The sequence below is a fragment of the Galendromus occidentalis genome, unplaced genomic scaffold, assembly GCF_000255335.2.
Source record: "Galendromus occidentalis unplaced genomic scaffold, Mocc_1.1 scf7180000076600, whole genome shotgun sequence".
NCBI classification, from domain to species: Eukaryota; Metazoa; Arthropoda; class Arachnida; order Mesostigmata; family Phytoseiidae; genus Galendromus; species Galendromus occidentalis.
In genome coordinates this window covers 517029-534174 of record NW_003804589.1, presented here as the reverse complement: position 1 = coordinate 534174, position 17146 = coordinate 517029, and the positions used below count along the sequence as shown (strand labels likewise).

Genomic DNA, 17146 nt, shown 5'->3' with positions numbered 1-17146 from the left:
TGGAGCTCGTCTAACACAAAGAGCTGGTACGTTGTGTGAAGCCGACGGTAAACAATGACGAAACTTGATCGAGCGGAGCGCGCCAAATTTTGAATTTTCTCGCAGCTTTCTGATGAGCTTGCACTCCGCTGAGGCCGATCATATCGATGTTTCGACTGTTTTTCCGCAGAACGAGATCAGGAAACTCTCGGCGAATAACACGGACCCGACTGATGCATTAGACGGAGCATATCTCAGACTCCTCCTACACATGCTATCTCTCGCAGAGTCAGAGCGATAGTCGATAAACGAAGACAGCAGATGCTACGCCGACGTACGTCAATCTCAATGGAAACAGAGGCAGACCCACTGATTCCCAGAGAAGAGGGGGCGATAGAACTCCGCGTGAGCCCTCCTCCGATATGGAAGGTGAACGTAGTCAGAGACTACGACAGAGAAGTAATCGGTCGAATTGGAGGGCATGCCCGTCTATCTTTCGACCATTGAGCCCGTGTATTGGAGACTATTAGAGTCCAGAGGAATATGTACGGTGTTCCTCGGATCGATGAGGGACGCGAATTTGGGGTTCCAGCTCGGTTTTGGGAAATGAACTTCCGGCAAACATCTATCCGGTAGACACTCCGAAGTGAACAAAGCCTCCGTCACCCATCTTTCGGTAGAAAGAATGATGATGAGGGGTTCAGGAAGGGACAAGCAATTTAGGGGCTCAGAGCGAAAGCGGCAATATTCAGGCGGCGACTCACCCCCAAACAGTTCGATGAGTCGCGGAGGACCCTCGAGATCCCGGAAATACACAGACACAATGCCCAAGACTCGTAATTCTGATCGACGGAAATTTGAGTCGGAATACCGCGGCTTTTGAAACTGTATCCTCCGACCATGCAGTCGCGATAGGCGACTGAGCACAGAAGATCCCCATGGCTTGGAAACAGACTGTCACACATGAGTCATCCAGATTCGGAGCTGCGAGAGTCCCGTCTCTCAAGCATCGGCACGTACCAAGTTCGAATCGGATACCATAGACCGACGACAATTCGAACGTTTCTATTCGACTCAAAGAGGGGATGTTTTGAGCTATCACATTCCGGATTTCTCTCCAAATGACTCCGTCTATCCCGCTCTGCCGCGCTGAGCATCACAAGGATTCGACAGCACCGAATACCGCTCGTATGTACTCGCCCTCACCGTTCCTTCTTTCCGAAAAAGCAGCCGCGTTCCAGCAACTGCTCCACTGTAATCGTGGTGACTGTGCTCGAACAGATTTTTCCCAAGAGGACGTAGAGTCATGGATGTTCATACATATTGCACCACCGAGGTCGCATGACTCATTTACTTGGGGACTTGTGTCCACATCGATATATTTCTGTGTAGGCAAACAACAAGCCGTCCACTGGTAGCTTTTCACTCCACGAAGCGCTGCTTTTGAAACATCGATCAAATGACCGTAACAGACACCAGCTCTCCCAGTGTCGATGATGCCCAGTTTCCGGCGGGAACCCGCTCCTCTTGGGGGACGAGAGGGACGAGGTCCTGAGTTGGAGGCCCGCCTGGATGAGAGATATTCGCAGATCACGATCGCGGAGAAATATGGGCTCGGTATAATCCACTTGTTATTCCTTCCCCCGAAAAATCTCTCGGTAAGCCCCATCACCGACGTCCACATGCAGGAAGCTTGTCTGCACGAGTTGGTTCAAAATGTATCGGAATGCAGTCACTTCGAGGACGATGACGCCCTTTAAGAAGAGGTACAGGACGTCACTCATTATTACAGTGCTATGAAGATTATTGTTTCGACTCTTCCAGGTCAGTCCGACTGACCGCATCACCACCAGTCAGCCGATCAGAAATTCCCCTTCTTGAGCGGTAGTCATGTAGTACAGACTCCGCCTCTTCCAGGTGCCGCAGTTCCCTTCATTACTGGTCAACATATGCCGCGGTACGGCATGAAGAGTCCGATTGCCTCGAGTTGCAGCTAGCCTTATTCTACAATGGACTAGTTGATATACCTTCAGCCATGACGGCTAAATTATCATCCGACCTAGTTTGAGGTTTCGGGCTCCGACGCGGTGGATTTCATTCGGAGCTCAAGTATTCCAGGCGGGATGATGGTCTTGAGCACTGCATTGTACTCGCAGATCACGCTGGTTAGCTTGCCGGAGAAACGAAAACAAGGTTTCTGATCGTTCATGCTCGTGCTCTTGTCGATGGTGATATCCCTCGGTGGATTCCGATTCGATTTCTCCCGCATGACAGAGTTACAATTGATAGTGATGCCGTTTGGCGAGCTTCCTCTGCTCGCTGTACTGCCATTCCACGCCAATCCAGGTAAGCTCGGATTTGAATAGTAGCTAGACAAATAGTTCCTTTGGCTCCAGTCGGTCGCTGAGAAATATAAGCGACGATAGCGGCATCTGATGGACCGTTATCAAGAAGAGCTTCTCTCATATGATTGGGGAGAAAGAGCTATTGCCTAGAGCCCAGATCTACTCCTCGTTCGTCTGTTTGATGATTTCAATCATTGGATCATCAGGAAGGCGCCGACGCCGTTCCCACTGTCGATGAATGACAAGCGCCGCACCCGCGTTCCGGAGACCGAATCGCACTGACGAACGTTCATCCAACTCAGGAACGTCTGAGCCGAAGTACTTCTACGTCAATGATACCTACAAATGGGAAGTGATCACGGCCATAGGCGCCGTAGCGAGAGCCTTGACGATCCTCGTTGCGATCCGGAGCATGTGGTTCTTCAGCGACGTTCTGGAAACGTCTGATCCTGAAATGGTGGCAGCCTGTTTTTCTGCTATGCCCTGAACTATGGACGGCTCGCATTCGCGAAGCTGAGTCTCGACGTCCAATACGTCCGTGAGTTCGAGCTCGCATTCGAGGCCAGAACGCGATGTTCTCTTATAACAGATCAGTGTCGACGCGTACGAGGCATGAGATCATCGTTGCAGATTGCTTTCAAAGATCGTCCCGGGAGTGCCGTTCACGGTTCTGAACGTCTCGGTTCGATCCCATTTGTCTCGACTCCTGGACGGCCATGAACTTCCCGTCTTTCTCGCGCTAGACTCGGCAGAGAAGATCTGCTCAGGAACTCCAAGTCATGAATGGGGCAAAGGATCAATTCGTGGATAGCTGAAGGAATTCTGTTGCTCTGCTGATCTAGGCCAGTTCCGATCAATGCGGCTCTCTTTAGAGCCGTATGGCGGGCCTTCAATAATTTTCTTCGCTTGATGGGCCAAAAAAAAGATTTGTGGCGTCTTCTCTGCGGATTCTCGGTTGGGGACCTCAGCAGAACCAGGGAGACACGAGGATGGCTGCCGTTGCATGTTCAGTGCTCCTCGGTGGCGATCACAGGTCGGCTGCATGAATCACGCTCTATTCGGTCCTAGCGAGCGCCCCGATAAGCCCCGGGAAGGGAGGCTTCATGAAGCCTTGGATAATTCCAGACGATGTCATCAGCAAGGACCGCTTCTTCGGAGGGAAGATCCGCACGATAAGGAAATCTGACGCGCCACCGACACGGACGGCAGCATCGGTGGTTTGGCGACGGCGACACCATATCATAATCCAACAACACCTTCTCCCGCATAGTTCTCGCTTCCCCTCTTCGAGTGGGCTTCCGCGGAACCCCTATCCGCTGATTTCCATGCGGCGGAAGTTTTCGAGTCGACTCTGAACCGGAGGATCGCCATTTCTCCTAAAGTGCGAGCAGCGTGCGAATGGATACCGCGACTGCATCGAACGGTATCAGTCAGAGTGCTCGACAGAGTGGTGGCAAAGAGAATTCCAACGCTTCAGCACTCGGATGTCCATCGGATACTCGATCACATTCTCGGCTCGGTGTCAGGACGCTCAGCTCGCGTCAGAGCATCGCAAAGCGCAATGATCTCTCGAGCCCAGGTTTTCATCTTGCCCGTGCTTTGTGCACTCGCCCGAGCATACTCGGAATGCTCAGGTGAGTTATGCATCCTCCTCTTCGCAGATGCCCTTGCCCGGGAAATTCCCTTGCATGGGAACGATCTACACATCTGTGAAGTGATTGCAGATCGCGCGAGAATCTCAGAGGTGAATCTTTTTCTACAAGATAAGCCTGCGTTACAGATTCCATGTTCGATTTGAAGCGTACGTCGATTCTGCGATTTCGCGATGGTCGGCTCACGAGTCAGAAGATTCCACAGCTGCAATGCGTCGGCTCCCCGCACTGTGATAACCCTGCAGCTGGACTTTCATCGGTCGAGTGCACGAATTTGAGTACGAAGCGTGAATTTGAGCTCCTCGATTCCTCGCAGATTTTTCTGTCGCCTGACGCGTGTTCTTGTCCTTGGGCTTCGAAATGTTGTGATATACCCCTGATCGCCGAGAGCGATTCGAGTAGACCATCTGCATAGTCAGTCTTTAGGTACGAATCGGACTTGTGGATAAGAGGCCATTTCAATCACATTCTTCATCGTTCTAGGACTCGGCATCTCACCCATAACAAAAGCCTTCAAGTATGAAGCGACGTTCCGGGGGCCAGGCTTCAGAATCTCGAGCCTCGACATGAGCTGCACGGGAGAAACGGTTTTGAACAGCTGCGCACATGAGGGTGAGTCTCATTTGTCGCGATGCGATTCTGATTCCGATTGCGATTGTCAAGGCAGAGATGTCTCGAGAGAAGGCCGAGCCTCGAAGAAGCAAGAAAAACCTGAACTAGCACGGTGAACCGTTCGAAAATGAACGAAATTTCAGCAGGAGAATTAATCCGGCAAACTCTCTCGAAATCGCCACAGGTTCATGCTGGTTGGCCTACACCCCGACACCGATTTCGTCGAGCCGCCGTTTCATCTCGGTCGGAACGTTAGTCGCTGCCGTTGCTGTCACGGTAGTGATTTGCTGCTGCTGCTTCTGCTGCTATTGCTGTCGCAAGGAATTCAGATCCGGAGGGAGGACCGAATCTGTCGTTCTGCCTCAGACGGAACTCCCAATAGCGTCAGAAGCGACTGCAACCGCGTCGCCCGGGGGAGAAATCAATATGCAAGCGCCTCTTGCTGTACAATTCGTTCCGGCCTGATATGACATTGCGTGTTCTCGAGATATCTTCATCACCGTATCACCGTTGCCTGACTTCATCAACACTCCCTACCCGAGCCAAGTGTCCAGCGCATCGGGCTATGAGTTGTTTCTTCATTCGCGTCGCTAATTGGCTTGCCCTCAGGCTCAGTCAGTTACCCTAATCCTTCATTCTCCGTTCCTAGTTGAGCCTGCACGTACCCGTGCATGAAGATCGAAGCAGTCAGAAGAAATCGAAAATCACTCGAACAATTTATTTTCTTATTCATTTGAACATTCAGCAGACCTGCAAGTTCAGGGGTTCACTCATCAGCGATCTATCTCGATATTCGGACCGTCCGCATATGCGGACCAGATCGCGCAACTCCCCAAACATGTCTTCCAGCGTAATTTAGTCCGACTCATTCCGGCTGGAATAGGTCGGTCCCGATGTGAACCAATTGAGAGGACTCTACGATTCACCACATATGTATTCCTGGAGCCCGAGAGTTCAAGCAGAACGCACATAAGGCATCTCAAGTGCATGTCTCGACTCTTCCTCTCGAATAATGCTTCCCCTTCACGGCATGACTATGCATGTCTCGCTGTTTCTTTTCTCAAATGATTTCACCTGATTCTGTATCAGGCAATCCCTCCCTCAGATTCTACGCCTATCCTCCGAGGGATCGACAGGGCTTCCCTCAGAACGGCTAGAGTTGGGCCTCCCGCTTGAAGTCCGCATGAACAACATTTCACATTCCATCTGTTACGGGTGCATCCTCAAAGTACCGTTGCAGAAGTCAGAAGAAACTACCGGTACCGAATTCCCTGCTCACCAATCGTCGGTTCCCGACACGGACCTAAGACTCCCCCTCATGATATTCCTGTAGTGGCGTTCTGAAGTTCTTTGCAGGCGTCTCCGTCAAAGTAATTCAGGCGAGAGCCCGTGCGTGACCCTGACGACGAGGCTTCGAAGTTTTAAGCTTATGGTCGCCGGATCTCTGACTTAGAGACTCCGGCCCACCCCGGACGGGAACCATTCACCGAGTAAGAAATCTGCGTACGTTCGGGGGTGGGAATCATCTAGCCGCTCTCGTAGAGCTCCCTGCTGCTGCCTCCGAATCCCTCACCGCTTCAGCCTCGAATAGCGTTCTTCTCCCAGTCACAACAACTTATGGGGATCATTATTGTTGATAATAATTGAGATCAGAATTGATTACAATAAATTTTCATCCACGAGCACTGTAACCATCTTGTTTCCCTCCAACGTTTCCGATTCCCACAAAATCATAGAGCTTATGGAAGAATGCTCGCTAATCGTTCAAAAGATAAGTCAATGCAAGGGTGCCTGCGCGAGCGACCGCCAAGAACTTAGAACTGAGAAAGACTGAGACTGATGAGAGAAATTCTCCCTTGTCGGACACTGATCAGCTGAGTCTCATCCGGGGATTAAGGGCTCCAGAGATAGTATTGAGCCGCATCGGCAACGTCTCCCTCATCGGCTTCCCTGTCGAGCGTAGTTTTTCCCTCCGCGTCAATCGCTCCACAGTCCGGGTGCTCGCTTGCTCTCATTTTCCGGTCGCCAAGCTAAGCGAGACCAAATCATCTCTCACGAGACAACTGACGAGAGGTATTTCTCGGTTAGCTTTGTTCGAGAGGCGGCTCCTATCATCGGTCCTGATTCGGTCGGAAAAACTGCCAATCAGAATGTCTGAAGTGAGTGACGAGATGAGCATCGAGGATGAAAATAGTCTCAGTGAATCTGCATCTTCGAGATCGTGTCTGAACGGAACTACTCAAGGAAAATTCATGCTGCTTCCAGAGTGGAGACGGAAATGACAACCGCGGAAGCATCCAGGCCGAAGCCCCTCGGGGTCACGACGTCCCGGATGGATCGCACCAGACTTTCGCCTTGTCGGATCCCGAAGCCATCCGGGAGGCAGAACTGTCTCAGCGCTACGGAAAGATGAATATCTTCCAAAAGCATTTGATGGAGATTATCTTCATGTTCTTCATGTTCTCATCTACGATCATCACGACTCCACGAACACAGATTTTTCTCGAGAAGGCTTGCGTGTTGAATTTACACTTGAACGACTCAATTTGTGACAGAATAACGAACGTGATAAACCACGATTATTACGTCGCAGCAGCGAGAATCACGAAAACTACGGCTCTCGCGAGAGACATAGTGTCATCGATTCCAGGTAATCTCAATGCGGAGGAAGTTTTGGACGAGTCGAGGTCGAAGCCAGGACCTCGATTCCGGGATGGGCTCTTCGCAAATATCTCATAATTCATTATTAAATAACTTCTAGGTGCGATATGCTCGGTTATCGCCGGACAGTATATGACTCGCTACGGGGCTAAACTTCCTTTGATTCTCGCGGTCCTCGGGTCTCTCGTCAGCTTGACGGCGGACCTGTACACCTTCATCCAGAGAGACATACCGCTCTACGTCAACATCTTCACGGCGATACCCCAGGCTTTGACCGGTACTTGATCTCCTAGAGAACTTACGGATGTCCTGCTCGATTCCTACAGAACGAACGTCGTATTTTTTTTAGCGAAAGCTCCCGCATCAGGATCGCGATATACAATCGTTCTCTTCCTCGTAGATGAAAACCATCATGTCTTACGCGGGAAGCAGAAGCGATTCTCAATGATAAATTCTTCCGCAATCTTAACGATAAATTCCCTTTTTCCAGGTGGAATCATTGTGTTCATGACGGCGATCTTCTCGAGTGTGACCTGGACCTGTCCGTCGGAAGAAAGGAAGGAGCGATTCTTGATGATCCAATTCTTCATCTTCTTACCCATGCTCCTCGGAACATTCCTCGGCGGATACGTGGAGAAGCATTCCGGAGTCGCATGTTTAGCTGCGTTGATCTTCTTTGGCTTCGCGGTTTCTCTTGCGATGCTGCTCTGGCTGTACGAAGACACAGGTAATTTTGATCACTCTGAACCGAATTACCGGTCCTCTCTGTGACCAGATGATGGGATAGTACAACGCGACGCACTAGGATCGCTCTTGGCCTGCGTCCAATGACGTGGTTTTAATTCTTGCGAGGATTCTAGGCGAATCACTATTCCTTCCAGCTGTTTCCGAAAGCGCCCGGAAAGAAACGCTTCTCGAAGCCTGGAGGCATTCGACGAGCCTCGAAACCTTCAAGATGAGTTACTCGTTTTTGAAGAGGAAGCGTCCGGGACATGCGAAAATTCAAATAATTTCCATGGTTTTTTGTCTCATACTCGGGGTGATCGCATTCACTGGTGAGCATCCGAATATCCTAATTGCGACTATCGATATCAAAGACTTCAATATTCGGAAACGAGTGACTCCCCGAGCCCCGGATCATCAACTCGGGTAGATTGCCAACCCTTCACCGTCGACTGATCGGGTGCAGTGACGACCTCGGTCGAATGCCGAAACATGGCTATCTATTACACAGAGCTGGATCTTCCAGGAACCGCCGACCTAGACCAATTATATGTTACCCAAACATTTGGATGGTCGTCAGATCTGTACGGAGTGTTGAAAGCGGTCGTTATGCTGATCACCTTCGTCCTCTCGATTCCCTCGATGTTAATTCTTACAAAGGTGTTCAAGTTCTCTGATCCGATGCTTGTTACGCTCGGATTCGCATCCGTGGCGCTGAAGGCTGCCCTCATGAGCGTTCTGAGTCTGGGAGTCTCCATGTTCATAATTCGTAAGCATAATCTGTGTGCTTCGGTGTCAGCGCCTATTCATCATGTCCGGCTATCCATACGTGAAACTGTCGGTAGTTCCTGCTTACGCTGACAATATATCTCCCCTGCAGCTTCCATCGTGGGCTTGCCGTTCATCGTGGGGCTGACGGCAGTACGTTCACACATCTCGCGGCTCTTGGAAGTGCACGAGGTGGCTGTGGTTTTCGCGTTGATTTCAGCTTGCGAGAGTTTGGTACCCGCGATAGCTGATATCGGAGTCACCGCAATTTACAACTCGACCCTAGATTTCTTCCCGGGCCTGGTGTACCTCGTGGAAGGTGTGGTGTTCCTAATCCCAATGGCAGTGGCTTTGTGAGTAATCATCGGATGCATCGCCTAAATCATGAATCATGACGAACATTTCAAAGTTTCGATCCGCTCCCCTCATCTGCCGCTCCTCCTTTCCAGTATGTGCTACAGATGGACCCAAGTCGAAGGCTATCCCAACTACAAGAATCTCAACGACGAGGTCAAGGCAGGAGAAGAGTCTTGAGTATGTGGACTCGGCGTGGATTCTTGGAGTCTTGCTGAGAACCATTTTTCATTGGTCCGGTCCCTTGTCGAAGGCTCTCGTCGGAGTCAGCTTGAGCTGAGGTGGCAAAAGAATTCTTGTCAACATAGGGAGGATTTGCGCGGGGAAAAGAGCTCATGTAAAAAATTACAGCCTATTCATTCTGTAGAGGATCGTCAAAGCGATCAATCCGATCATATGCACGAAGCCTGGAATATCCGCAGTCAAGCTCATGCTCACGATATATGTATGAAGGTGCTTGGGATATCAATTCCACGCTCCTGATGTGGCCTGGCTCCCTCGCAAAGCCTTCTCGGGATCTCCATGTTCTCCTCTGTGGGGCCGGAGACAGCCGACGTCGGGGAAGTTATTCGGTTCGCGAGAGACCGGCTTCGATGGCTCACCTAGGAAACCCCTTGCTTACGGCTACAGATTGCCAATGATCATCTTGCAGCGAACCGCAGAATTCGGAAAGCGAGGAACGAGGATTTTCTGTCGTCTGACGACCCGTCGAATCGCGGCTCACCCCAGATCTTCGAGAACGCTACCTTCGAACATTCCCGTTCAAGGCTACCCCAACTAACATTGTTTTTCCCTTCGTGGGAACTGTGGACGTTGGCATGATGCGAAGGATCCGCAAGACTAGCGACGCGCGCCGAATTCGACTTGACAGCGACAATATTTCCTTTGTCCTAAAAATCGTCATCTCCCTCCCTACTGTCTTTCCCCGCTTCAATTCAAGGTAGTCGCACCGCACTATACATCACACAGGGTGACTAGTCCATTCTCGCAAATTATCATCGGTGAATTCGTCGATCACTAACTCCTCTCGGAAACATGACTGTGCGCTCATCTTATAAACTCTAGAGTCTATTAGAGACACCGACTCGCGTCGAGGTGAACGAAACTAGCGAAAATTGCACGTTTATACGGTGACCAGATCAGAGCATTGAATGCATGGTCTGAAGAAAGGCGTTCCTTTCTCCCCCCGCTCTGGATATATTGGAGAGGACGATACGTATGCAGAGACACGCTAAGCCCACCCTTGCTGAGAGCCAACTCATGCCGTAGGTGAACACTCAGCGACTCAGTGACCGACGGCTGAATACGCGCTCACCGATACTTCCCTGATCGTCTCATTTGTCCAAGAGATCTTCGACCTGCCACACGGGCTCCTGCGTCTGGTGACATCTCTCCTGAGTCCACGGGAAATGAGAGGAAGAAAGAGGAACTTCAAGAGCAGGATCAGAAACAAGCTCCGAACGAGAGGTTGCCGATAATGTCCCCTCTGTGGCTTGGCGAGAATATGAGCTCTCGTTTGAATCATGCCTCGATTCGGAAGTACCTCGAAAACTTCTCGAGACTTCTCCCTCGAAAGCCTCTCACGCCTGCCTCCTCAATCACCAACGATTGGCAGCGGCTGACGCATCCTTCCCTGGCTCCCAACCTCCGCTTGGTACTATGGATCTGGAGACGAAGAGTGGGAAGGGGTCCAACAAGCCTCCGTTCCATGCGCAGTTCGGACGCACAGACGTGTCGCGCGGCGGCGACGGAAACCTTCATCGTCAAGTTCATGTTCTAGTCGAGTTCGGTTCTCCCTTCATGCTCGTAGATTACGGATTTCTAATCCTTAGTCCGTACGATACTTAAGCTCAAGATTCGACAAGGAACCGAAAGAACGGAACGTCCCTCCGCCAACACCCGATCGACTCCAATGAGCCATATTGCGTCCCAAGCAATATGAACGTCGGCGGCCTTTGGACGGGTTGTCACTTCCACCGGTCAGACTTGCTCGATGTAGGAAAAAAACAGACGCTGCCCTCCTCCCTCGGGTTCTCGGCGGCGCATTCAGTGAAGCACATACATCGCTGAGCCCCCGCCGCTCTCAGCTGATATAGGCACCAACCGCGCGAGTTTAGATGCCGGAGCTCATTCATCGTCAGGGAAATCGTGATTCGTTGGCTGGTTGAGGATTGAGGACTCATGGAAATGGGCCAGTGCGGTCCACGAATTTCGCTCCGGAACCTCTCCCCGCTATCCGAATCATCTCAATGAACTCCAATCGACGTATCGATTGGAGATGGAAATGGGAGCAAGAACCCCTGATAAAGGACAATGAAACCGGGCGACCGCATAAAGCGTCGATTCGATCAGGGAAAAACCCTTGAGTCTGTGGGTGGAGTCCTGTCCTGTGAGGCTCGACGATCCTAGAAAATTCTAATCCAGAGCTCGATAGCGGCTCCCATAGTTCTCACGCTGAAAAGAAATTGGATAAAAAGTGGCCTCACGCGGGAGGCTCGAGTTACTCCACGTAACTGTCCTGGAGTAACGCAGCCCTCGGCCGCGCACGACCGTCCCCCTGGGGGAAGCTGGTTCAGGCCCGGGGCCGAAAGTCGTTCGTGTCTGCTACAGACAATAGGGTCCTGGTGCGGAGCGGATTTTATACTGGATGGGGAAGAGCTTGAGTGATCATCACTCAGAACTGAGAGTTCGACTCAATAGTAGAACTGGTCACAGAGTTCTGAGAGACGTTTCGGAGAATTTTCTAACAGTTCTCAAGACATCTCCCGTTCTATACCTGCTTCGTACCTGCAGAGCCTACACAAGACGGGATTTGTGCCAGTTCGAGCTCTCTGTATGAACAATATTCGTCAGAACGTGCTCCATGCATAATCGGAATTCTCGCGTAGAGCAAAGAGTGGCTTCGAATGTCGGTGTCGTATTCGGAAGTCGAATGCTGAGACTTGCGCCACAGAGCTGTCTGTCGGATGGAGGCTGCTCAAAGTCGTCGGGGAGCCGATCGGAAACCCTCAAAGTTTCGTCTTTTCGATCATGCAGCGCTGCGCGAACCGTCCGGATCAGCAATCCTCGGCCTCGCGCTCGGAAAATTCCCTCTCGAGCCATCACGAATCTCGTGTTCGATTTCTCATCTCCGGAAACTCTCACCATAGCCCTACAGATTGAGCGGTCCCAGCATGATTCTCGAGATGATCCCCGACGCGGCTGCGTTAGGGGAATCTGGACTGAATTAGAATTGTTTGTCATTTTTGAATGACGCATAGTTCGTAAGATTCGAACGTTCCTATCCTCCCCCGTGTGAGTCCAACGGGTGCGGGAGAGCCTTCGACAGCTTCTCGTGACGGTCTTAGCTCATACGCGAGCGTCTTCTTCTCTCTCTCCAAAATGTCGATCAGAATAATTGAATCGAATTGGGAGACGCTGTTTGCGCCCACCTCGATGAGACCACACGCATTTTTCTCCAGAGAAATCATTCCACCTTTGGAAATAGAGCAAACTCCCGATGCTCTGAGTCTGAGTCTCATCCCAAGATGTTCTGGAAATGCCCGAAATCTAGATCCTCGACGGGGACTTCGTCGGATGGTTTCAGCATGCATCCGCTCAGAACGAACTCCACGCAGCGAGAGAAAGACGAGGTTGATTTCGCCCAGGGGACCCGAATAGGCGAAATCTCCTAAAACGACTCCGTGGAATTCTTCAAATTCATGGTGGGAGAACACCCCAATCTCGACCATGGCTTTTCTTTTAAACTTGAGGGCGTCATCGAGAGCTTTGCCCCAGGACAGGAATCCCGCTCAGGAATCCGGCGTCTCCATGGAAATCTTTTCTTAGCCGAAGCATATTCAGAGGATTGGGAAAATATCCGCCATTCTTGAGTCTGTGGATGGAGTCCTGTCCTGTGAGGCTCGACGATGCTAGGAAATCCTGATTCAGAACTCGATAGCTGCTCCCATGGTTCTCACGCTGAAAAAAAACGGACAAAAAGTGGCCTCCCGCGGGAGGCTCGTGTCACTCCATGTAACTCTCCTAGAGTAACGCAGCCCTCGGCCGCGCACGACCGTCCCCCTGGGGGAAGCTGGTTCAGGCCCTGGGCCGAAAGTCGTTCGTGTCTGCTGCAGACAATATGATTCTGGTGCGGAGCGGATTTTATACTCGATGGGGAAGAGCTTGAGTGATCATCACTCAGAATTGAGAGTTCGACTCAATAGTAGAACTGGTCACACAGTTCTGAGTGACGTCTCGGAGAATTTTCTAACAGTTCTCAAGACATCTCCCGTTCTATACCTGCTTCGTACCTGCAGAGCCTACACAAGACGGGATTTGTGCCAGTTCGAGCTCTCTGTATGAACAATATTCGTCAGAACGTGCTCCATGCATAATCGGAATTCTCGCGAAGAGCAAAGAGTGGCTTCGAATGTCGGTGTCGTATTCGGAAGTCGAATGCTGAGACTTGCGCCACAGAGCTGTCTATCGGATGGAGGCTGCTCAAAGTTGTCGAGGAGCCGATGGGAAACCCTCAAAGTTTCGTCTATTCGATCAAGCAGCGCTGCGCGAACCGTCCGGATCAGCAATCCTCGGCCTCGCGCTCGAAAAATTCCCTCTCGAGCCATCACGAATCTCGTGTTCGATTTCTCATCCCCGGAAACTCTCACCATCGCCCTACAGATTGAGCGGTGCCAGCATGATTTCCGAGATGATCCCCTACGCGGCTGCGTTAGGGGAATCTGGACTGAACTAGAATCGTTTGTCATTCCTGATTGACGTATAGTTCGTAAGATTAGAACGTTCCTATCCTCTCCCGTGTGAGTCCAACGGGTGCGGGAGAGCCTTCGACAGCTTCTCGTGACGGTCTTAGCTCATACGCGAGCGTCTTCTTCTCTCTCTCCAAAATGTCGATCAGAATAATTGAATCGAATTGGGAGACGCTGTTTGCGCCCACCTCGATGAGACCACACGCATTTTTCTCCAGAGAAATCATTCCACCTTTGGAAATAGAGCAAACTCCCGAAGCTCTGAGTCTGAGTGAGTCTCATCCCAAGATGTTCTGGAAATGCCCGAAATTTAGATCCTCGAAGGGGACTTCGTCGGATGGTTTCAGCATGCGTCCGCTCAGAACAAATTCCACGCAGCGAGAGGAAGACGAGGTTGATTTCGCCCAGGGGACCCGAATAGGCGAAATCTCCTAAAACGACTCCGTGGAATTCTTCAAATTCATGGTGGGAGAACACCCCAATCTCGACCGGAACAGGACGATTCGGCGCGGACGATTCGGCGCGAGACGATTCGGCGCAGGACGATTCGGCGCGAGACGATTCGGCGCAAAGGATGATTCGGCGCCGGACAATTCGGCGCAACGGATGGTTCGGCGCGAAAGATGATTCGGCGCAAAGGTAAATCCGGAGCGCTGGATAGAAAGGATCCGGTCGCTTAGCGATCGAAGAGGAAACATATCACGGTTGAGAAAAATTAACGATGGTATAGCGACGGAATCGTCAGAGTGAAGTCGAATTTCACGGTCTACTTTTCGCTGCAAACCTCGCAAATCCTAATGTTGTGCGCAGTGAAGTGAGGAACATCGGTAACATTTTGGTTCCACGTGTGCACCTGATGCTTGCAGGTCCCGTTTCTGAATACATTAGCTTTGAGTGCTGGGATGCCTCTGATCAGTCTTTTCGACATCGCAACTGCGTATCAGTGTTTCCGCCAGAAATCGCAGACAAGAACTCTGAGGAGGCCGTGGCCTTAAGTCAATCCTTCGCGTAATTTCTTTCCGTTCGAGCTTAGTCATTCTCAGCTTTCTTTCCGCTCGCGCAGCCCCATCGCTCTGATCTCCGATCCGAGCAAAATCGAACGTCCGTCGTCGAAAAAAATAAACATGAGTTGAATCCGAACAACGGCAACTCGAGTCTTCTCTTCCCGACTTCGCCTACCTTCTACCCTTATCTCTTGAGATCTGCGGTCTTCCCCGTTCACAATCAGCGATGGACTCTCAGTCGAACTTCGAGACCCCGAGGATCATCGAAACAGAACGCGGGAAGCGTAAGCTCGCCTACCAGGGACACATGTATACTCAGGATAGGAAGAACTCGTCGGGCACTGTGCAATTCTGGCGCTGCGAGTTCAAGGATAAGTGCAAAGCTCGGTTGCACACAGCTGTAGGAACCGACGAAATTGTCAAATCGATCGGGGAGCACAGCGATGCGGCTGATGCAGCCTTTGTAGAGGTGGTTGCGAGTAACTCCGGACTCAGGCGTCGTGCACTCACAACGCAAGAAGCTCCCGCCCAGCTGCTCAATTATTTCACGGCTGGTTTAACAGTCGCTGGTCAGGGATGCCTCCCGAAACACGAATCTATAAAGAGGAGAATCAACAGGCTGCGGGGCCAAAATTCTCAAGCGCCAGCGTGTCCAAATGACCGAGCCTCGATAGTCTTGCCCGAGGCCTACACTACGTACGAATGCGAGTCAGGGAGCTCAGAACGATTTCTCCTAGGCGATTCGGGCATCGGGGACGAGGAGCGCATCTTGGCTTTCGGCCGAGAAACAGCGTCTAGCTGGGTTGGCTATGTGCAGAGACTCTACGTGGACGGGACTCTTAGTTTAGCCCCGGATCAATTCGCGCAGGTTTTCGTCATTTTGGCTGACCGTGGAGGGTATGCAATTCCGCTCTGCTACGCCCTCCTTCCAAACAAATCGGAAAACTCGTACCGCCGCATGATCGATCTTGTCATGGGAGCCTTCCCGTCGCTGAACCCAGCTTCGATCGCCATGGATTTCGAGATGGCTGTCATCAACGCTTTCATCGCGGCTTTCCCGAATGCCGAAATTCACGGTTGCTTATTCCATTTGGTCAAAAATGTGAAGAAAAAGCTATCGTCCTTGAATCTTCTGCAACGCTACAATGCAGATTCGAATTTCTCGCTCTGGTCTCGAATGATCCCGGCGATGGCCTTCGTGAGAGAAGATCTCCTTGACAGATCAATGATGGCTCTTCTGGAAGTCTTACCAGAAGAGTTGAAACCCGTCTACACTTACTTCGAGCTTACGTATGTGGGTCGCATACTCAGCGTTCGCTTAGATGGGTCAGTCATCAGGGACAGTCCGCTCTTCAGCTCCGATATGTGGTCGGTCCATGAAAGGACTCTCAACGGTGAAAGCCGCACCAACAACTTCGCTGAAGCTGCTCATCGAAAACTCCAGGGGGCTTTCGGCGTCTGCCATCCTTCAATCTGGAAGTTCATCGATGGTCTTCGGCATGTGCAGCACAAGGCAGACGCCGAGCTCGAGCGATACAATATAGGATCTGCGCCGGCTCCAAAAAGACGCAGATATCTGAATACGGACGCCAATTTGCTCGAGTTGGTCCGTACCATCGAGAATCGAGAGCCGGTGGCCTTTCTGCGAGGGATCGCAAACAACTTCCTCATGGACAACTGGAAAAATCTTGTGATTCTAGTGTCTTGATCCACCGTTGCCCTCCCATCTATCATTTCCTTCTTTGTGAAAAATACATATTAAGATAAACTAATCCTCACGGGAGTCTCACTGGAAACCATCCTCCCTTCTTCCCAGTTCTCTATCGGTTTGAGAACCTTCCTTGCTTGTGAGAAACATGATAAAATTACGTGAGATGACTTGACCTGGGATCCCTGTGTTTCCTTTCTCATTGATTATCGCCGAATCATCCTTTGCGCCGAATCATCTTTTGCGCCGAATCATCCTTTGCGCCGAATCATCCTTTGCGCCGAATCATCCTTTGCGCCGAATCGTCTCGCGCCGAATCATCCTTTGCGCCGAATCGTCTCGCGCCGAGTCGTCTCGCGCCGAATCGTCTCGCGCCGAATCGTCCGCGCCGAATCGTCATGTACCGATCTCGACCATGGCTTTTCTTTTAAACTTGAGGGCGTCATCGAGAGCTTTGCCCCAGGACAGGAATCCCGCTCTGGAATCCGGCGTCTCCATGGAAATCTTTTCTTAGTCGAAGCATATTCAGAGGATTGGGTTTATATCCGCCATTCTTGAGTCTGTGGATGGAGGAGTCCTGTCCTGTGAGGCT

The 17146-nt window shown here is 51.2% G+C and overlaps 3 protein-coding genes across 3 annotated transcripts; all 3 read left to right on the top strand.

The window, feature by feature from the left end:
* The first annotated feature begins 3885 nt into the window (after positions 1–3885).
* On the top strand, positions 3886–4844 carry LOC100903351 (uncharacterized). Its single transcript, XM_003739915.1, has 4 exons — positions 3886–3958; positions 4105–4254; positions 4460–4588; positions 4735–4844. The coding sequence occupies exons 1-4, from the start codon at positions 3886–3888 to the stop codon at positions 4842–4844; spliced, it is 462 nt and encodes a 153-aa protein (XP_003739963.1).
* Positions 4845–6557: 1713 nt separating this feature from the next.
* On the top strand, positions 6558–9439 carry LOC100897472 (uncharacterized). Its single transcript, XM_003739875.1, has 8 exons — positions 6558–6747; positions 6854–7238; positions 7350–7526; positions 7740–7976; positions 8131–8304; positions 8499–8741; positions 8853–9093; positions 9190–9439. The coding sequence occupies exons 1-8, from the start codon at positions 6739–6741 to the stop codon at positions 9272–9274; spliced, it is 1551 nt and encodes a 516-aa protein (XP_003739923.1). The 5' UTR covers positions 6558–6738; the 3' UTR covers positions 9275–9439.
* A 5633-nt stretch (positions 9440–15072) lies between these two features.
* On the top strand, positions 15073–16554 carry LOC108863681 (uncharacterized). Its single transcript, XM_018638143.1, has one exon. It carries the CDS (start codon positions 15073–15075, stop codon positions 16552–16554), a length of 1482 nt encoding a protein of 493 aa, XP_018493659.1.
* Positions 16555–17146: the final 592 nt, after the last annotated feature.